Genomic DNA, 22467 nt, shown 5'->3' with positions numbered 1-22467 from the left:
GAGCCTGTGCTCCGCAACGGGAGGCCACAACGGTGAGAGGCCCGCGTACCGCAAAAAACAAAACAAAACTCTGTTATAGGGCTTCACTGGTGGTGCAGTGGTTAAGAATCCACCTGCCAATGCAGGAGACACAGGTTCAAGCCCTGGTCCGGGAAGATCCCACATGCTGAGAAGCAACTAAGCCCACACGCCACAACTACTGAGGCCGCGTGCCTAGAGCCCGTGCTCTGCAACAAGAGAAGCCACTGCAATGAGAAGCCCACACACTGCAATTAAGAGTAACCCCCACTTGCCACAACTAGAGAAAGCCCACGCGCAGCAACGAAGACCCAATGCAGCCAAAAATACATAAATAAAATAAAATAAATTTATATAAAAAAAAGTTAAAGGGGTTTCCAAAGGTTCCAGTTTAGGTAACCAAGTGAATGGTGATGGCTCAAAACAGAGAACACAGAAGAGAAACAAAATGGAGGATAATCATGTATTCAACACTGGATACAATGTTTGATATTTAGCTTGTGGAGCTGTCCAGAGGGTAACTACAGATAGTATATTACTAGATAGTATACTATCTAGTATATTACTTAGTTGATAGTATATTACTTAGTTGAAGCCATGGAAGTAAAATGTTTTCATACATATATACTGCAGGGTGTGAAAAGAAAGGTCATTTGGAAATACCCACATTGAAAGAGCTGCTAGAAGAAAAGCCAGTAAAGTAGACCAAAAAGTCAGAGAAGTAATATAAATAACAGCTTCCATTTTTCAAAAGCAATTTGTTACACAAATCTGCTAAGTGCTTTAGGAGATATTAAACTGCTTAAGACTGGAATTATCACCATTTATTTATTTTTAATCTATTTTAAATTAAATTTAATTAATTAATCAATTTATTTATTTAATTTCTGGCAGTGCTGGGTCTTCGTTGCTGCGCGCGGGCTTTCTCTAGTTGCGGCAAGCAGGGGCTACTCTTCGTTGCAGTGCGCAGGCTTCTCATTGCGGTGGCTTCTCTTGTTGCAGAGCACAGGCTCTAGGCGCACGGGCTTCAGTAGTTGTGGCTCACAGGCTCTGGAGCGCAAGGTCAGTCATTCTGGCGCATGGGCTTAGTTGCTCTGCAGCATATGGGATCTTCTTGTACCAGGACTCGAACCCATGTCCCCTGCATTGGCAGGCGGATTCTTAACCACTGTCCACCAGGAAAGTCCCTATCACCACTTTAGAGATAAGCACAAAGAGACCTTAAGATGTTGAATGATCTGTCCAATATTATTCAGCTAAGTGGAAAGACCAAAATTCAAATTCTGGTTTGTTGTCCATCCTCTTAACCAGTATACTACCATCATAATGGAAGCCATGATAAAACAAGTAATGCCCATTTAGAGACTAGGAACGGGTAAGTTTTCTTACCCTTTCTTTCTGACTCCTGACTAAACCACAGTGCATGTGTCAAGAGCCTCCCCATCCCCATCCCCAATACCACCACCCCACCCCCAGAACACATTTATGTTTTCAGGAAGCTGGGACTCCACTAAAAATAAAAAGTACAGTTATTTTTATAGCTAATAACATAATGAAGTTTTTTTAAAAAGTGTTGGTAAGTTTGAATCCTGACATAGTTCTAAGACAATGTTTGAATAAATGAAAATTAGCTAAATTAAATCATATCAGTTAGGTTCATTCACTCATCATTATTTAGTGCCTCTTATCTGCCAAGCACTAGGGATAAAATGGTGTCTAAAAACAGACTCTAATGCTGTATCTCTGAACAAACCTTACTGCAATGACGACACCTTTAGAGTTGCTTTATTTTGTCTTGCCTTGAGTGACATTTGTAAGCTACTTAAATAAAAAATATAATTACATAGTATTTGTAATACTGTGCTCCTTGAAAGAGGAAATAAACAATATCTATAACACAAAATGTTCCTCTAAGTCTGAAAGCTTAACTTCAAATTATTTCAATAATGGCCTGTATCTAAGTCCAGAATCCCTATATTATTATTGTGCCACTCTACTCACAATGTCTTCATTCTTAGGGCATTAAGATCTAATTTAACATATACAGGACAGTAATTTATATCATTTCCCCCTTAATTTGGGAATCAAGTCCAAAATTTTGTACTAAAATGGACAATAAAGAGGAAAATCCCATAATGACACTTTTGTGCCAGGTACTTTTACTGCGTAGGAAGAAAGGGGAAGGGAGATTAAGTTTTTTAACTTTCAGAAAAAAAAATTTCTTAAGAAAAGTTTTAACATACACCTGAATATTAGCTTTTAGGATTTCTTGGGCAAAACAATTTTTACCTGTTGATAAAATAAGGAGTTTCTACTATTTTCTCCATCCAGGGAAATAACAGATTTCCCTCTATATGCTCATAAGAAACCTATGAGAAACAAATCATAAATCCATTTGACAGTTACACTTTCAAAATAATGGAAGATATCATGTTATAGGCAAATTAGATAATCTCTCAACTCAGAAACGCTTTCCTTAATCTAAACTAAATAAGAAAGTCTATAAAGTCTATTAAAATATATAGCCTGGCACATATTAGACACTCAGTTAAGTGTCTGTTATAATTATAAAACTGGATGGCTTTTATTCATATGAATTTTACTTAATCAACCTGCTTTGAAGCGTATAGGGCATTTAGTTCAACACCATGACCCAGGAAAAAAGCAGAATCACATTCCTTGGTACAGACTCTCCCTAAGTCCAGAATTGGGGGGGAAAGTTTGTAAGTTTATAACTGGTCACAAAAGGGCCTAAGCAAGACAGTAAAAGTGACTTGACAGAGTGCAACATCATCACTTATTGAAGCCATGTTAGGAACCAATTCTGCTATTAGTCGGCACTGCCTTCCTTCATTGTATACTAGATATCTATGTGCTCCCAGCTTCTACTGGATTTCAAAGTATAGGAGCTGGAAGCAGGAGCAGTTACTAAAGAAACAATCAAAACTCAACAATTTTTTGGCTACAAAATAAGACTGGCTTTTTTTTTTTTGCGGCACGCGGGCCTCTCACTGTTGTGGCCTCTCCCGCTGCGGAGCACAGGCTCCGGACGCGCAGGCTCAGCGGCCATGGCTCACGGGCCCAGCCGCTCTGCGGCATGTAGGATCTTCCCAGACTGGGGCACGAACCCGTGTCCCCTCCATCGGCAGGCGGACTCTCAACCACTGCACCACCAGGGAAGCCCAAGACTGGCTTTTTTGTAAGGATCTATTTTAGAAACTTGAAAGCAAAAATTTTGCTGAATTTTTCACTGAAAAAATCTTAATTTTCGTGACTGCCTTTTCTGAAATTGGGGACAAGTGGTGCTTGTATAACATAAATCAAAACATAAAAGTGCTAACCAGTAATCTTCTTGATCCCTGAGATAAACTAAGCATGTTCTGAAGCACATATTTATACAATGGCCCAAAGAATAAGAAAAGAGTAAGGAATAAGAAAGAAAAAAACCAACTGTGATATCAATACTATTTCTTCAGTGTGCTTTAGTAGCCAGAAATCTGCAAGCTCCTATCAATACGAGATGCTACTGTCATTCCCTGTCCTTAAGCTTCTATTAACTATTTCTCTAGAATTAAATATAACAATAAAACTAAACTCCTCACTTCTCATTTCCTAACCTAAACTGGCTAGGAACTTCTCAAAGGATTTTAGCAGGCCCAAATCAAAATAAGATCACAAAACTTCACAAATACTCAAAAACTACACAGTGCTTCAGCAGGTTAAAAAAAAAAAGAATAGCATTACATAGAATAGTTGTAAAGACCATATGACAGAACTCAGGCTTCGCAAACAAAACCACCAGAGTACATTCTACAAGTAGTCATAACATTCAACAACGTTGTATAATTGATTTTATAGGTTAAACATAGAATTATCACATGACCCAGCAATTCCACTCCTAGGTATATATCCAAGAGAAATAAAAAACATATGTCCACATAACTTTTACACAAATATTCATAGCAGCATTATTCATAATAGTCAAGCAGAAACAACTCAAGCATCCATCAACTGATGAACGGATAAATAAAATGTGATATACCCACACAATGGAATATTTTTTGGCAATAAAAAGAAATGAAGTACTGATACATGCTACAACTTGAATAGACTGAAAACATTACACTAAGTGAAAGAAGCCAGTCAAAAAAGACATGTTATTTGACTCTATATAAAATCTCCAGGATAGGCAGGCATACAGAAAGCAGATTCATGTTTGCCTAGGGTTGGGGGCAGGGGAGGGTGGATGTTGGCAGGATGCTACTGGGTCTGGACATTCTTAGGGGGATGATGAAAATGTTCTAAAATTGATTGTGGCATTGGAAGCACAACTGTGTGGAGATACTAAAACCCACTGAATTGTATACTTTAAATGGGTGAACTGCATGCTATGTAAATCATATTGCAATAAAGCTGTTATTTAAAAAATCAATTTTGTACGGCAAAAGTTAAAAAGGTAAGTAAAAGTATTAAAAAACAAACAAGCAAAAAAAACCCCCCAACAGCATTATTGTAAACAGCTTGCCCAGCAAATCAAGAACAAAGATTCTCTATTTATTCTTTAACAAAAAATTTTACTGTTATGAAACAGTGAATATATATTTAATCAGATCTTGCTAATTTTCTAAGAAAATGCTCATTCTCACACAGAAATTTACATATATATGTATATAAATTAAACTGAAAAGATTCTCTGAAGAGCTCATATCACAGAGATTTTGAGCCATGAAAAAGAGAAGTGTATATGAAATTAAACGTAAGACAGATTTTATTATAAAATCTCTTTAATTTAGAGTACATAATCTCTCAGATGAGTTAGCTAATTAATGTCAATAACTAAAAAAGAGTTCTCCACACAAATAACAGTGTTCTTAAGGATGTGTGCTTTGAATCACTCACTTGTAATCAGGAACTAATTGTGATACCTTAATATACCAATGATAAAACACAATCTTCTGTGAAACAAAGAAAGACTTCTATTAACCCATACTCACAAAAAACATAAAAACTTTTTAAAATTAATTCTTTAAAAGCACTTTATCAGATGTATTTTGTTAATTGTGACTGGTATTTTTCCTCTACATTAAAATATTTTTAAGTGAAAGATGAATCAACAGGCTAATACAAATCTTCAATGAACATACATGATTTGAGGAAACCAAAAGATGACAAAATATTTCTTAAGCAGAGCTTCTTAAAAGTAGGGAAATCACATGTAAGAGGAAATTTCTAGACTAAGTTTGTACATTAAGAAAAAGAGATAGCAAGAATTATAACATAAGACTATCAAAGAAAAAAATAAAGGAAAAAGAGAAGACATGCAGAAAGACTCCAAGTCAACAAAATTTAAATGAAAAGGCCACAGCAAGGTGAAAAATAACTCCAATTTCCTAAAATTAGTTATTCATAGCAGTTATTATAAGTAATTACCAAAAGATATGTGAACATACTGGGAAGACTAAACATTTCAATAGAGTACTTTATGAAAAATTTTCCCATCAGAGAAAAGTAATATGGGGTAATAAAGATCCTAACACCATCAGCTTGTTATACTATTTTTCAAAAATGTTTTTCTCAATTATAAAAAAAACTAGAGAAACAAATACATTTTAAAGCTAAACACAGCTAATTACTAAAAACAATACAAGCCCTATGAAGACATTTTCTAACTTCAAGACAAAGTTAAGTCTATGACTATAAGAAAACACTCCCCAACTAGTCATGCAAATATTTGAAATACACATGTATCTATTACCTTACTCTTTGTTGCAATTTGAAAGGTAATAAGTGTATATAAGAAATTAAGATCATATGTTTTCTATAATAAAATGGCAATGTAGCTCAGTCATTTTTTTTTCCAGTTTAGAGATAAGAATATTATCTCTAAAAGCCCTTAATCAATGTATGCAATTTGTATGTCTAAATATAAAGTAGATAAATAACAGCTACTTCAAGCATTATACTGACCACTTCCACTACAGATGGCTAAAATCAAGTAATATAAAAATTTAAATGACTTACATTGTTGTTGCGGGTTTCTACAGCAGGGAATTTTCTGACTATGAATTTCACAGCAGATTCCAGGTTTTTGTCAATAAGGTAGGATGGTTTTGCCTTGGGGTCTCCACAAGCCTATAAAACAACAGTAATAAAAGTGAAATGCATCCTTCTTCTAAAACCAAGGAATAATAGCAAATCTGTAATCAAATTAAGGAGATATTTGTTTTTGGTGAGCAGGTGACAAAATGAATAGGCAAAGTGCAGGGATTGTCACAGCTGAAATATGCAATGGGAGACAGTACAGAGATGTTCTTCTACTGAAAAAAATGCATGGAAAGTTTCAAAGCAGTTAGCGCAGAACAGCAGTGAAGGAAAAAGCTCAAACCTAAAAAAAAAGAAAAAGAAAAAGAAATTCTTGGTTTGAGGTAGGATTGTATTCATTTGAAGCTATTAAAATATTACAAAATTAAATATTCAGTAGAGTACTGGAAATGTTTCTTTCTACGTGTTATATAATAAAAGCTTATGTTTAAATGTCTCTTCCAAAATGTTTTCCTCATTCACTTTAAACATTTTAATACAAGAGCCCTAGTTCAAAAGAACTGGAAGCTGCTAAAATTGTCTTTACAGCACTAAAGCTGTGTTGCCTGTTCCTCCGAACATCTGAGTTACAACATTGGTTTCCATCATACCAGCAGCACTTCAAACAATGAAATCTACACCTATTCTATGTCTCTTAAACACAGAACAAATGGAAATGTTTACATTTTGACCACATCAGCAGTACAACATTCTCTCTAGTAAACTGTAAATCATTGTACAAATGTAAGGTATTATTATTAGAAAGAACTTTTTATCTGAACTATGAGCAATACAGAATAATCTTCAATACTGTTCAGTTTCATTCTGTGACATTTAATTAACTGCTTTCTAGTGAGATGCTATTTCTTAGGGAATTACTAAAATTATAACATTCTTACTTAACTTCTTTTTATTGCATTTTAAAGAGGATGTGTCCTTTGAAAAGTTAACTATTATGTGTGAAGAAATAGTTTTGCAATTTAATGTTTTTTCATCATTCACTATGGCTATGTTGTGGATTGCAGAAAGAGAAGTTATGAAACATGAAACTGATCTGAAAGCGGGCAAGCGGGCAGAGGGAAGGTGAAAAGCTTTGCAAACCTTCCAAACTTGTCCTTGCTGGGGAAGCATTGTAATAAAAAGAGAGAAAATTACTTGTAAACAATGATTGTCAAACTATGACACACGTTTCAGTAGAGAACTTATGCACTGCAGACTACGAATAACAAAACAAGATGAGAACTATATGGTGCTATAATTTTAAAGGTATTTTAAGTAGCAAGTTTTAGTATACAATAGATTTATAGAGTTTATATTATTTATATATATTTAAATACTACTGTGTAGGTGTACAACCATGTCACTTTCTTGGTGCTCTTTCTAAATCAACTTAAAATAATACTAGAAGGAAAAATAAAGACTACATGCAACTATAAAAACAGGAACAAAACCATCAGTGAAATTTTACATACCTTAAAAAGAAACGGTAGCCAAGAATAAAAATAAATCGTTATTGGATGACTTTTGCACTTCAGCTCAAATTAAAACTATTTTTCAAATATCAACTAACTCCTTTCCAAGCCAAAGTATAAAAATCAATGCAAACATTCCTATATTTTCCAAATGGAAATAGGAATGCAATAAGAATTATCTTAATTCTCAAACATAATTAGATAAGAAATTTAGAACTTTCTAATCCTTAACCACACCAATAAGAGGCTATTTTGTAAATTCCATTTCAACATCATAAATATTAAAATATATCTGACTTTTCCTTAGAGTAGACTATCATTTGCTTAAAATATTATTTCTCATAAATTAATCTTCCAATTAATCTACTTCCCCCCAAAATATTATACTATAAAGAATAACTAAGAACCACATAACTAAGAATTTGTCCCAATAGAAATAGTTACATATTAGCATTTCCTTATATCAATGATAAAATGAAAAGCAAGTTTCATAAACATGCCTGAGGCAGTGAAGAATCCCAAAGTGATTCCAAATTCTTTTTAAATGCTATGTATTATCTTTCATACTCTAATTACTTAAAAATTCAGTTATCCATCCTAACAATATTAGTGCAATCAACAAATGAAAATATGATAGACTATCATACCCATTTCCAATGATCACAATTTAAGAATTTAATCAAGTAATTAAACATATATCTATATATGAATGGCTCTTCCTTATTACACTGAAAACATAAAGAATGGAATTTCATGGAAAAATAAATGGTTATATAGTCTTTCCTTGGAATTAATTTATCTTTTTCCACACTACTCAGTGAGCCATAACTAAACAAACTACACTGGGAGGCAGTATGCCATAAAGATTAAGAATACAGACTCTGGAATAAGACCGGCTGAATTTCAATTTTCATCACTTACTATCCATCGAACCTTGACTATATTACATAACATCTCCTAATCTCAGTTTCTTCACGTGTAAATGGGGAAATCAGTACTTACCTCATAGAGTTAATTATGAGGATTAAAAGACAAGATAGATAAGCTACGTACAGTATTTAGCAAAAGGACTGGCACATAGTGCTCTAAAAATGTTAACTGTTGTTAATAATAGCTATAATTATAATTACCTAAGTAAAAGTCTCATATGAATAGTAACCACAGAATAGTCTTTATCAGAGTATACAGAACTAGTAATAATGACTACAACTCCTTCCCCCAATCACTTATTTCTTTATTTACTCCAAGTCTAAACATACTAAATTTGCTTTACTTATAGAAAAAGATTAGCCTAGTAGTTAAAAACATGGATATAGGCTGTCCATGTTCAAATCCTGGCTCCTAACTGTAATATAACCAAGTGATTTTCTGTGCCTCAGGTTCTTCATCTGTTAATTAGGTGATAATAATTACAATGTACCCAAAAAGGTTTTAAGCCCATTACATGAGTGTCTGTATGTGTGTACATGAGCAGAATTCTTAAAGGTATCTGGTATACCACAAGCACTCAAAAAAGGCCAATAAAAAATATAAGGTTAATAGACACTATACAGAAGTACTAGGCACATTTTATTTTTTTCTGAAATCAACCTACTTGATTTATTAACACCCATACAGACACTTGCAAATACTCTGGCCAAAAAAAGTGCAAGAAAAAAATAAAACCCAACTAAAAGTACCTAGGTAATAACAGTATCCTCAGTTTATGGGTTAGAATACTGAGGCTTAGGTTAAGCAACTTGCCCAAGGTCATCTAGGTAAGTACATCTTGGCAAAGAGCCATACTGAATAATTTAGTTAAGAAGAATGTCCTACTATACTGAAAGAGTACAGCAAAATTCCAACTAACCAGATGTCTTGTTTTATAAAGATTAATCTTCTTTCCCACTCTAACTCAAAAATTTCATTTTGATGACATTGAGGACAAAGGAATCATAAGATAACAACTTATATTTTAAGAACACAGCCTGCACTTGATACACCTAAAACCCTATCTTACTGCAATAACAATATTACACAAAATTAATCTTTCATTCTTAAAAGTAACGCCCTTTGAAATAGCAGATTTAAGAAAATGATATAGACTACTATATTTAGTTATCAATTCATTTTAGACTAATACATTCCAGAAACGCTACCAAAAAGATTGAATCAAAAGGTTTAATAAATTACCAATTCAATTAAATTAAACTCTTGAGTACTTCTAACCTGCAAACTGCCGCCCCTGCTCCCCACCCCCAAAAAAAGAAAAGGTGAGTAGAGGGCAAAACTGTGTCTAAACCCCTGAATCTTAATGGCCCTACAATAAAAGGTTTTTTGCATAATTGGCTAAAAGGGCTATTTCACCAGACAAAAAGTAAACTATATCTGAACTACACAATTTTTTTAAAAAGCACCACACTAAAACCTTATGTTTTACTTTATCTTGACTCAGCATGATTTCATAATGCATAAAATACTATAATTTAAAATCCCAGAAGATCTAAAGCAAATTCAAAATTTATATACTTAAATTTCCAGTTTTCAGAATTGGAACTTTATTTCCCATGAATATTCTAATTATCTTTAAATTCAACAAAGTTAAGACTAATGTGGCAGATAAAATTACACAAGTGTTAAAGGAAATACTGTTAAACATAATAATTAACAACTCTTGTCTCTAAGTGGATCACAACCCATATGACCTTAGGCAAGTTGCTTAACCTAAGCCTCAGTACTCTAACCCATAAACTGAGGATACTATTATTACCTACTTCATAGGGTAGACTGTTCAGATTTTTAAAAGACAAAATGCACATAAAGTGCTTATTTCAGGTGCCTGGCACACAAGTACTTATAACTTTTAAACAATTCTATTTTTTTAAGTAAAACTTTTCAAAACACCTGGATATCTATAGTGAGTTCCCGATTATCAAAATAAGATTTTCCATGTAACCAATTCAATGTCAGTATTGTCAATTCAGTATTTCCTAATTCGTTTTTTCACAAAACACAAATATAACGTTATTACCCAAAATAAAGAACAAAGATGTTTCAGAGAACCACATAATATTCTATTAGGGGCACAAAATAAACATCTTTGATTAAAAACCTCAAGATCAGACTTTATGTAATTTTAAATATGACTTTAAAACAAATCTTTCTGCCAATCTACCACCAAAATTCCTTCCCAAGGCCTTTCCTCAAATTGTCTCAATATAGATTACGTACCACAGCTTAACTTCATATGGTTAATGTTACATGTTTTTTCAAAAACTGCCTTACCACAATGTTAAAAAAATATATAGATAGAAATAGTCCTCTCTCTATTCATAAGAGATTAAGCAACAATCATTAAAAAGGAAAACAATAAAGACACAAGAGTAGAGAGTAAAAGGAACATTTACTGGGCAGCTGTTGCGTGCAAAACGCCTTGGTTTATAGAAATTATCTAAACCATCACTCAACAGAGGGGAAAGGAGCATCTGAAATTCAGTGACTTGCTCAGGGTTTTACAGTTACTCTGAGTACCCAAAGATTCCAAAACACTAAAAACACTTATTTAAAAACATATGCTCCAACTTTCCTGGTGGCACAGTGGTTAAGAATCCGCCTGCCAATGCAGGGGACACGGGTTCAAGCCCTGGTCCAGGAAGATCCCACATGCCGCAGAGCAACTAAGCCCATGCGCCACAACTAATGAGCCCACGCGCCACAACTACTGAAGCCACGCACCTAGAGCCCGTGCTCCGCAACAAGGGAAGCCACCACAACGAGAAGCCCACGCACCGCAACGAAGAGCAGTCCCTGCTCGCCGCAACTAGAGAAAGCCCATGCACAGCAACGAAGACCCAACATGGCCAAAAAATAAAATAAATTTAAATAATAATAATAATATAAATAAATAAAAACATATGCTCCCATGGGCTTCCCTCGTGGCACAGTGGTTAAGGATCTGCCTGCCAATGCAGGGGACACAGGTTCGAGCCCTGGTCCAGGAAGATCCCACATGCTGCAGAGCAACTAAGCCCGTGCACCACAACTACTGAGCCTGCATGCCGCAACTACTGAAGCCCACGTGCTGCAACTGCTGAGCCCGCGTGCTGCAACTACTGAAGCCTGCGTGCCTAGAGCCCGTGCTCCGCAACAAGAGAAGTCACTGCAATGAGAAGCCTGCGCAGAGCAATGAAGAGTAATCCCTGCTTGCCACAACAAGAGAAAGCCCACGTGCAGTAACAAAGACCCAACACGGCCAAAGATATAGATATATAAATAAATAATTTTTTAAAAAAATAAATAAAAATAAAAACATATGCTCCCAGCTCAATATCAAAAACACAAAACCCAATCAAAAAATGGGCAGAAGATCGAAATAGACATTTCTCCAAAGAAGACATACAGATGGCCAAAAAGCACAGGAAAAGATGCTGTACATCACTAATTATTAGAGAAATGCAAATCAAAACTACAATGAGGTATCACCTCACACCGGTCAGAATGGCCATCATCAAAAAATCTACAAACAATAAATGCTAGAGAGGGTGTGGAGAAAAGGGAACCCTCCTACACTGTTGGTGGGAATGTCAATTGGTACATACACTATGGAGAACAGTATGGAGGTTCCTTAAAAAACTAAAAACAGAGCTACCATACGATCTAGCAATCCCACTCCTGCACATATATCCGGAGAAAACCATAATTCAAAAAGATACATGCACCGCAATGTTCACTGCAGCACTACTCACCACAGCCAGAACATAGAAGCAACCTAAGTGTCCATCAACAGAGGAATGGATAAAGAAGTGGTACATATATACGATGGAATATTACTCAGTCATAAAAAAGAACAAAATAATGCCATTTGCAGTGACATGGATGGACCCAGAGACTGTCACACTGAGTGAAGTGAGACAAAGATATGATATCAAAGATATATCGCTTATATGTGGAATCTAAAAAAATGGTACAAATGAACCTCTTTACAAAACAGAAAGTCACAGATGTAGAAAACAAAGTTATGGTTACCAAGGGGGAAAGGAGGGAGGGATAAATTGGGAGACTGGGATTGACATATACACACTACTATATAAAAAATAAATAACTAAAAAGAACCTACTGTATAGCACAGGGAACTTTACTCAATACTCTGTAATAACCTATATGGGAAAAGAATCTAAAAAAGAGTGGATATATGTGTATGTAAAACTGATTCACTTTGCTCTACAGCAGAAACTAACACAATATTGGAAATCAACTATACTCCAATAAAATTAATTAAAAATACATAAATTTAAAAAATAAAAATATATGCTCCCAAAAATGTATACAAAAATAGTTCCAGGGCTTCCCTGGTGGCGCAGTGGTTGAGAGTCCGCCTGCCGATGCAGGGGACACGGGTTCGTGCCCCGGTCTGGGAAGATCCCACGTGCCGCGGAGCAGCTAGGCCCGTGAGCCATGGCCGCTGAGCCTGCGTGTCCGGAGCCTGTACTCCGCAACGGGAGAGGCAACAGCAGTGAGAGGCCCGCGTACGGCAAAAAAAAAAAAAAAAAAGTTCCATTCTTTCAATACCTCAGCTGCTCAAAACTTTTATTGGAGTAATCACTATTAAAGGAAAATTCCGATGATTTCAATAAGTTTTATTTTTTAATTTCTGGTCTAACTCAGCAATAAAACACATTCCTTTGCCAAAATACTACAGAACAAAACGATTTCTTTTAATATAATAACTTAATTGAAAAGACCATGAACAAAATCCCAGGGATCAGAGTGAGAATGCTATTTTTGAGAGCATAGGAAAGAAATTAGCCTCATCTGAATCATATCAGGAAAGAGGAGAAAAATACAAAATGTGACCAATTTATGCTAGAAAGAGGAATTTAACTTTTTACTCAATAAACAAGAAATAATAAACCTGTTTTAAAGCAGGCTTTGCAAAATTGAAGGCATAAAGGAACAAAGATTCTCCCTTGAGTCTTCAGCAAATTGAAATTAATGCCTAGAGGAAAAATGGACCCAATAAGATCATGGACCATAAAAGGAACTTGTGTATAATTCTTTTATTTTCTAATTTTAAAAATAATGAAATACGGTGTGAAATTTTCCAGTAAGTATTGGAAAATCTATCAAGACCAAAACAAGCTTCAAATTCTATTATTACTGATTAATTTTCCATTTTTTCCCCTCATTCGTATCACCTATATTTTGCCCAACCAATCTGCTTTCAATTTCCCCCTTGAGCTGGGGTAGGTGAAAAAAAAAAAAAGGAAGGAAAAAGAAGTAACCCACTTCTACAGTTTGGATTAAGAAGCTTGATAGGAAAGTATACTGAAATTATTAGAAATGCTTTAGAATTAATGTAATTTTATACATTACCTCTTAATTAGAGTCAACAGTAGCAGATTTAAAGGTATATAAATTATGATTACTGTTTCCTAAGCACAGGTTCTGGGAAAACCATAAACTTAAGAAATATTTCAATGCATTATATATTTCAAAATTCACTGTTAAACATTTTAATGACTCAAATAAAAGTTACTAATTACCATTCAATTCTCAAGATGTCTATGTCCTTGTTCTCAAACATTTTTCAGCTTCTCATATACAGAAACATTTCAGTTTATAAACAAAGGCATTCTGTTATAGTTTTTTAAAAGTGTTATATCTGTCCACATTTTTACTACTCTAAAGAAGTTGCTCTTTAAAGGACTGCTGAGAAACATACTTCTGAAGTACAAATAGTTATTTTGTATTAGCAGTAAGTAGATATCAAACTATAATATCAGACAGTAAAAAGGAATAATTAAGAAATGTTTCCTAAAGGTGGTCTTGAGCTGGGTTAATAGAAAAAAAATGAACACTTAGTAAATGTCCACTATGTTTCAAGCCCCAGAAGTAGAACTAATAGCTAACATTTATTCACATCTTACTCTTGTGCCAGGCACTACACTAGCACTTTATGTGAATTAACTCATTTAATTCTCAACCTTATAAGGCTAATTAAAGAGTATTCCACAAATGTGGGAAAACTGGAATATCTATCTAAGATTGCAAGAATTAGAATCAATAAGACTAATATGGCTTAGAAAACCAAAAACTATAACTTGAAGCATAAGAGAAGCTGAGAGCAAATAAGTACCCTATAGATGGTTTTGCTAGCATAGGGTCTACGTGTAGCTTAGCATTACAGAAATTTAGTTATCCCCCAAAAACAAAATTACATCATTATAGCGAACGATTATCAGAAAAAGAAATCAGAAGTATTAAGAAGTTACACTTTACTTATTTTAGTGGTTCTTAACATCAAAACCACTTCAGGGGCTTTTTCTTATTCAGTAGGTTTGGGTCATGACCCAGATATATGTATTTTTAAAAACCTTCTAAAATGATTATATTGTGTATACCTGACTAAGACTGGTCCCCTCAATTTCTAAATAAAGAAACCCTAATTCAGAAAGACTAAACAACTTGTCCAAAGTTAAAAAAAAAAAAAAGGATCAGAGCTTTACCTAGAATCTAGCCCTCTCAACCCACAGAATATGCTACAAGTATGGGAAAATAACAGAGAAGTTTAGAGGCTATATGCCAGCAAGAAGGACATTAGATATTACTAGGGGATTTTATAACTTTATATTTTGTATCTTTATATACTCCACTGAAAAAATGCCTGAAATCTTGAATAATGACTGGCTGGCTACTCCTTGTCACTGCCCAGCTAAAGTTTCTATTCATACTTCAAAACCAAGCACAAAAGTCACAAACTCTTGTTCCCATCTCTCCCAGACAGGAATCTTTAACTCCCTTTTCAAGACACCCACAACCACACTTAAACACTGCATTTTAGTTAGTTATCTATACATCTCTCTCACCCACTACAATATGAACTTCTTGGCATTGGAAACTGTATCTTAATTTATCTGTTTCCCTAGTGTCCAGGAAGACATTCAATAAATGAAGAGTAAATGAATGAATGAAAAGGAAACTCCCAGTTTTTGGTACTGACTAAAAGAATAGTTCATGTGACTTATAAAATAGTTTTAAAGACACAGGTTTATTACGGTCAAATATCTAAAATAATCAACTGTGCAATAAGAAAGTTTTTCCAGTACAGGCTCTTTTACTTAAAACAAGAGATTCCTTTGAAACCTTTAACCCATTATATATTTCAAAATTCATTATTAAAAATGTTAAAGATTCAAATAAAAGTTACTAATTACCATTCAATTCTCAAGAAGGTGTTTACGTCGCTGCAAGTGGAATTGAACAACATAGACAAACTAACAATTCAAGAGCTTATTAACTTATTTAAGTAAAACATTTCAGTACAACAGTATGTGACGAAATGATTAAGTAGGAGATTCTCTCATCACTGTCAGATTAAGTAAATCAAAATCTAATAATTACAGTACTGCAAATTCCTAATAGGATCAAAGTTAAGATTTTACTACATTTACTAATAAAGCCAATATTAAAAACAGTCAACAGAAAAACATGCCTTGGGAATAGAAAAGAATACTGCTATTTTTGTAAACTCCAAGACAGAAAGAAACACACTTACTGGTTACACTTTCTTAATTGCATTTCTTATAATTCATGCAGGGTTTTTCAATGAAAAAACTGTTACCGTTTGACTTCAGAAATCAAAATGTAAAATGAAAAAGTATATTTAAAATCTCAAAATTAAAGATAGAATATCTTCAATGAGGAAATGATTGTATGCGTCCTTAAAATTAAGGAAGATAAATGCTATTTCACTGTTTCTTTGAGTTTACACCTTCCTTCCTGCTTTATATATATTCTACCCCCAGTTTAAAGCAAAATTTCCTGTTAGTTTTCTTAGTATTACTTGTATGGTCAGTCCTTTCAGTTTGTATATTTTAATATGTCATGAACTAAATATTAGAAATAATCACAAAGGAAAAATGCATATAATATGAAATGTAAATACAAAATACATGTCCTCAAAAATGCTAATAAACTGAATTTTAAATTTCCTAATTCTAAACTATTTCTCATTTTAATACATTACAAAGCTAAACAGAAGTCTTTAATAATCACTGGTATACTGATAATTATGATCTCAATGATCTTTTCATAACAAATCCGTACAAAGTTCATACAAAAGTAGTCTAAGAGGAAAATTATTTCTGTAATATAACTGCATATTTCTTTAAGGTTATTGTGTGTTCAAAATCTAATTATGTCTACCACGAAAATTTCACTAATGACTATAAATCTAATGGCAAAAATAAATTAAGAGCTCAGACTTAGGGGTTAAGAAAGAAAGGTGCCAATCCAATTCTTATTTTTTAAAGTAAGAATTGGGCAAATTTAATTCTCCAAATTCAATTGCTTTATCTATAGAATAGGTACCTACATCACAGATCTATGAAGAAAAAAAATTTTTTTTAATTTAGCATATAATAGTCTCAATAAATAGCAGCTAGCATTACTTTTATTACACATTATTTTTGTTGAACAATAGAGATAAAACTATTTAGTTCTAACACATAAAATGTACATTTACTGAACGTGATCTGAAATTATTGTTAGAATTTTACTTAACAGTAACACTGCTAGTAAATTATCAAAGAATACAAATTAAATTTTTAATCATCCTAACCAGTTAAGGACAAGAATTTTCAACACTGACACACTTTCTCATCTGGCTCCACTCATTTTTAACACATTGGATGTAGCTAGCTAAATATGTCCATTCCTGTAATTTTCTTAAAATATAAGTATACTAGCAATAGATTAAGAACCCTAATTTCATTGATATATAAACTGTACCATGCTGCTTCCTCAATTTTATTTTTGGAAAGAACCTAACTGAATCATAATACAAAATGTGCATGCACATATGTCAGCATTTGTACAGAAAATTGTTTAACTATATACAGCTTATTTTTAAAAGTGGGAGATGAGCAGGCAGAGAATTTTTGAAGTTATGTTTGAGTTTTTGACAATAAATATGTATTCCTTTTATAATCATTAAAAAAATTAATATTTAAGTTAGCTAACAATTCCACAAAGGAAACAGAAGATGGATAATCTACCCCTGCCACTTAAAAAAATAATTTTTTTCCTATGCAATTTTTCAGTGACCTTAATCTCCTCAGCCTACCATCCAGCATAACAAGAAACAGAATTATCAAATCTTCATTTTTTACAAGCAGCTTCCTTGAAAGTTACAGATGTAGTAGGATTTGTTTATGTAAATATATATATTATTTAAATACAGATTTATGAAGAGACTGTTTTCTTCTTAACACGTCTAAGGATCTTGATAATGAAATCTCCCTGGGGAAAAAAATCTTATGCATACTAACAATGTTTATTAGTCTACAACTTGCCAGAATCCCAATCTTTGGAACATGCTTCTGCTCCTGATCAACCAACACAGAAAATAAGGCCCTAAATGAAGAGAAACGTAACACTGAAAGGGAAGACTAAATCTGATTCCCCTCGCTTTACCTCGACTGCATCCTTCACATACATTTTTTTTTTCCTCCATTAGATAAGCAGATACCAGCTAAAGACTTGCAATTTTACACTGCTATTCTATTAATTTCTTTCCTCATGAAATAAATTCATCCAAAATCACGGGGAGAAGACTGTGGGAAAAAAAGTACTCCTCAAATAAAGAAGTAAAAGTACATTGAAACCTGCAAAAATACACCATTAAAAAGAAGTTTGCAATAGTTGAGTAGGTCTTTTCTCCTTTTCTATCCTTTAAAATTGAAGCAATAATTTAACAAGATGAAAAATATGAAAGTATTAACTGATACCTTTTGTTATCTGTTGTTATCAAGTTCATGTTGGTGATGGTGTAGGAAAAAATAGAAAAAACAAGAAAGAGTAAACAAGAAAAAAACATTTTTAAGGTTAGCTAAAATGTCTTCTGTTGGAATTTCGGCATATGTGTTTGCTAAGCAGTAGTAAATTATTTCAGAGAAACAAATGTTGCCCCAAAAAGTTACTGAGACTCCTAAACAAATACTATCTTAGATTCAGAGACGTTTTAAACTGTTTTCACATTGTTATTATCTTTTATCTTCACAAAAACAATTCTGTAAAGTAGGCAGAGCACACATTACCATCCCTGTATTAAGGAAAACTAAACTGAGCTCAGTTCCTGTTTAAAATAGGCCTTAATGTCTACTTGAAAGATAACATAATCAGAGCTGGAACAGACTTTAGTGTTCCTTTCACAGTTAATTTTCCCCCATTTTACAGATGAGGAAAAATGAAGCTCAGGGAAGTCAAGACACCTACCCAGTATTACAAATCTCTCAGAGACAGACTGAAACATTGGAAGGCAGGTCTCCTAACTTCTGGCCCAGTACACTTTATTTCCACCACCACACTGCCTGCCATGCCATAGTAGCAGATATAAAAGTAGCCTGAAAATGTTAAAAATCACTATATAAGTGAGTAGCATTATTAGGTCCAGAAAAGGGAAGACATATTTTTAATTTAAAAAAGATTAAGGAATCATGCAATAAATAAATTTAAATGTGAAACTATCTACCACCTTCACCTCTTTTCCATAAAATCCTCCTTTATGTGTTCTTACATCCCTGATTAGACTACAAACTCCTTAAAATTTTCATAACCTGTACATATAAGGATCTCAAAAATTTTTCAATTGATGAAATTTTATTTAAAAAAGCAAAACATTTTCCAGAAACCATGTTACATTCCCCTAATAAGCATTAAAGCCTATTACTCTTGATTACAGTAACTTAAAAAGTTATTTTGCTTAGGTCACTGAAGTATTTTTCACTGTGTATGCTCACTAAAATATTGCCATTGCAGACTTTCAATTGAAACAGAGCAATCAGATCTGAAAGACAATCTAATGCACACATGCATTAATAAAAATGTGATAATTGACTGGCAGGCACGTATTATGCGGTAGAAGTTTTTTTTGAGGTATAAGAGATAGAGATTGAAAAGATTATGTGGTTTATACTGTCATAAAAATGTAAACAGCAGGAACCTTATAAACACATGGTAAACAGATCTCACTCACTTTTTTGGCAAGGTTTTTGAACAAATGTTTCAATCCTAGCCAGCCAGGAAGCTATGCCAGCCTTTACAGACAACTCCATACAGGGCAAAAGATTCAAAATCCATCTGATGTATGTGTATGCAAAATCACACAAGGAGAGCAGAGCAAAAGCTATTACTATTAAAACTAGAGCAAGATTATACACATATTCATATATATGTTGCATATATATAAAATATACTATACATAATGTATTCATCCTTTTCAACAAGTCCTAACTGAAGGCCTCATGGACCAGGTAGGACCCTAAGTACCAGTAATTCAAAAATAAGTAACACTGTCCCCACCCAGAGAGAACTCACAATCAAGCAAGGTAGAAAAATATTTCTCAAGAAATTATAAATGCGTTAAGTGCTGAAATATAACATTTCAATAATTCAAAATATTAGCCACTTGGATATAATGATCACATTCAACTCATTTTAAATTTTACTAGTTTAATAATACAAGAGCCTGGAGTTTCTCAAAACAGGAAGTGAAAAAAAATATGCTTTTGAGAAAAGGCAGTGAACTGGAATTATAAGCATTCAAATGCTTAGAATTTAGTCAAACCTTATTTTATTTACGAAGATGAAATATGTAAAGTTTGATTGTATTTATGCCATAAAAATGTTCAATGAATGCTTTAAAAAAAGGTATTTTGCCCAAATACCCAAATCACTTTTGATGTTACTCTCACTTCCTCTTCTGGAAACCATCATAACCATTTCCTTTAACCACAATACCACATGTCTAGAAACTTTTAGTAATGTTTGACTTGCTCGTTTTTTGCACAAAGGGCATATAGGAACCAATTTCCAAGTTTGTTAAGGAGCATAATTTCACAAAAAAGTTCTGGTCAATGCAACCTATAAGTAATACTATCTAAAATTAAATTATTCCTAATTTACATAAATTTACAACCAAGGCTCATTGGTAAATGCAGAGGGCTTCTTTATAATGACCCTGAGCTCCTGCCACATAAAATGTAACAAAGTGAACAGGCATGTTGCAGTTACTATCCCGATTGCACTGCGTTTAAAGTCAACCAATCCTCACGTCCAGGCAAGCGACTGGAACATAGCTATCTTTACACAAAATTTACCACTATTAAGCCAGGACAGTTTTTTCTCCTTTAGAATTCAGTGTCTACATCAAATTGTTCAAATAAGTCAGTTTTACACTGAACCCCATGTATGAATTTTTTTAAAATATTCTTTCTTCAGGAGTCCTAATTCACAAGGGCTACAACTCTACTGCTATGATTAAACTAAAAAGAAACCTTCAGGATGCAATAAAAAGCCAACAAAAATAATTACGAAGATATAACATCAAATACACATTGGAAACTGTTAGGATCTAGATTGTCACAAAAAATCTTAACTTTCTCTTTATCGAATTATTTAAAACTTTAACTTTGTCTTAAAAGAAAGAGGATTTTGGTCTTTCTTTCCTAAGATAAATTAATATTTGTTCTATCTTTACATCTATTTTTCTTAACTCCAACTCAGCCCCTCATTCCTTAATCTGCTGAAGCCACGTAAAGACTTTCAATGGGCCTATTAGCTAGATCTACTCAAATTATCAGAATACGCTATAAAATCAGCAGTAATAGCAACATATTCACAGTTTTTATTTTGTATAGACGCCGAACTTTAAGAAATGATGTTTTGGTATTATCAAACATGGTTGGAAAAACTAAGATGAGGAGGAGTAAAGAGAGAAGGGAGAGAAGGTTGTTATTCCTGTTCTAGTGACTCACAACCCAGAAGTATTTCAGGAGAAAACTGGTTCCACCCTCACTTCCCCCTCCTCTCCACCTTCAAAATGAAATAATTCCAAATCGTCAACACGCTCTCTAATGGCTTTTATTTGGCAATCTAAAATAAAATGGCAAAAGTGGAGGGGATGCGGGGTTCATCCTGATTAGCCATTCCCTTCCCACATTCCCACACTTAACAAACCCAAAACAGAAAACAACTGCTTCCATCTCCGCCAGGTTCCTACCATCCGACCTCAGTTATTGAACACCCAAGTTTTCCTATCCCCCTTTTAGACTCTCGCCCACCCACCCTCCTCTCTTTCCCGTAGAGCCCGTTCCGGGAGCCGGGGCGCCGAGGAGGGGGCGAGAGCGGCGGCGGCGCCCCTCACCCCGCGCCGGGCCGGCCGGATCTGGCCGCTGGGAGCGGAGAAATGGCTCCTCTCCGCCCCTGGCCGGCCCGCGAGCCAGCAGAAGAGGCGCCGGAACTCCGCATTAGGCCGCGGCGCATCCCGGCGACCCTGGCCGGGCCTGCAGCCGTGAGGCGGTGATTTCTGTCCCGGGAGCCGCCCGCCGCCCCCACCGCCCGGGCCTCCCCAGCTCTCCATCCCTCCTCAGCCCACCCGCCGCCCCCGCCGCGGCCTCGCCGGCCCGTGCGCACCTTCTTGATGTTGTAGAGGCGGGTGAGCATGCCGACGCCCCGGTCGTTGAGGATGGTGAGCTTCTCCGCCAGCTTCTGCTGACTGGGCTGCAGCACGGAGCGCGACATGGTGGTGGTGGTGGTGGTGGTGCCGCCGCCAGGGCCGCCGGCCGCCTCGCGCCCAGTCACCGGACCGCGGCCTCCGCAGCTACCTCTGTCGGGCCTCCTCCCCTCCCGCCCGCGACCTCCGCCTCAGGGGAGCGCGCCCATGGCCCTCGCGCCTTTAACCCGCGCCGGTGACAGAGCGAGCCTTGGCGGACGCCTCGGGGTCCCTTTCCCCTCAGCAGCCCGCGCCCCGGCAACCTCCTGCCTTCCGCCCGCCGCCCTTCCGTCCCCACCCCCGGCGCTCTCCGCCCCAGCCCCCACCGCGCCGCCTTCCCGGGCTCCTCCACTAGGTGTGGCGGCG

General features: G+C 35.2%; 1 protein-coding gene across 4 annotated transcripts in view; it reads right to left on the bottom strand.

The window, feature by feature from the left end:
* Positions 1 to 22266, bottom strand: part of NCKAP1 (NCK associated protein 1) — a 100842-nt gene extending 78576 nt beyond the window's left edge. For 3 of the 4 annotated variants that reach the window (XM_089916594.1, XM_089916593.1, XM_089916595.1), the window contains exons 1-2: positions 22023 to 22266; positions 6040 to 6150 (exon numbers count right to left, since the gene is read on the bottom strand). In XM_089916594.1, coding sequence (XP_089772720.1) covers positions 6040 to 6150; positions 22023 to 22130 — 219 coding nt within the window. In that variant the 5' untranslated portion in view covers positions 22131 to 22266. The remainder of the gene's footprint in view (positions 1 to 6039; positions 6151 to 22022) is intronic. The other variant, XM_022567202.3, reaches the window with a different exon arrangement.
* Between the last annotated feature and the right edge of the window lie 201 nt (positions 22267 to 22467).

This window comes from Delphinapterus leucas, chromosome 8, assembly GCF_059928025.1.
Source record: "Delphinapterus leucas isolate spDelLeu-1000000601 "Yukka" chromosome 8, BTC_Dleu_Yukka2, whole genome shotgun sequence".
Lineage (NCBI taxonomy): Eukaryota > Metazoa > Chordata > Mammalia > Artiodactyla > Monodontidae > Delphinapterus > Delphinapterus leucas.
This window is presented reverse-complemented; position numbering and strand designations above follow the sequence as displayed.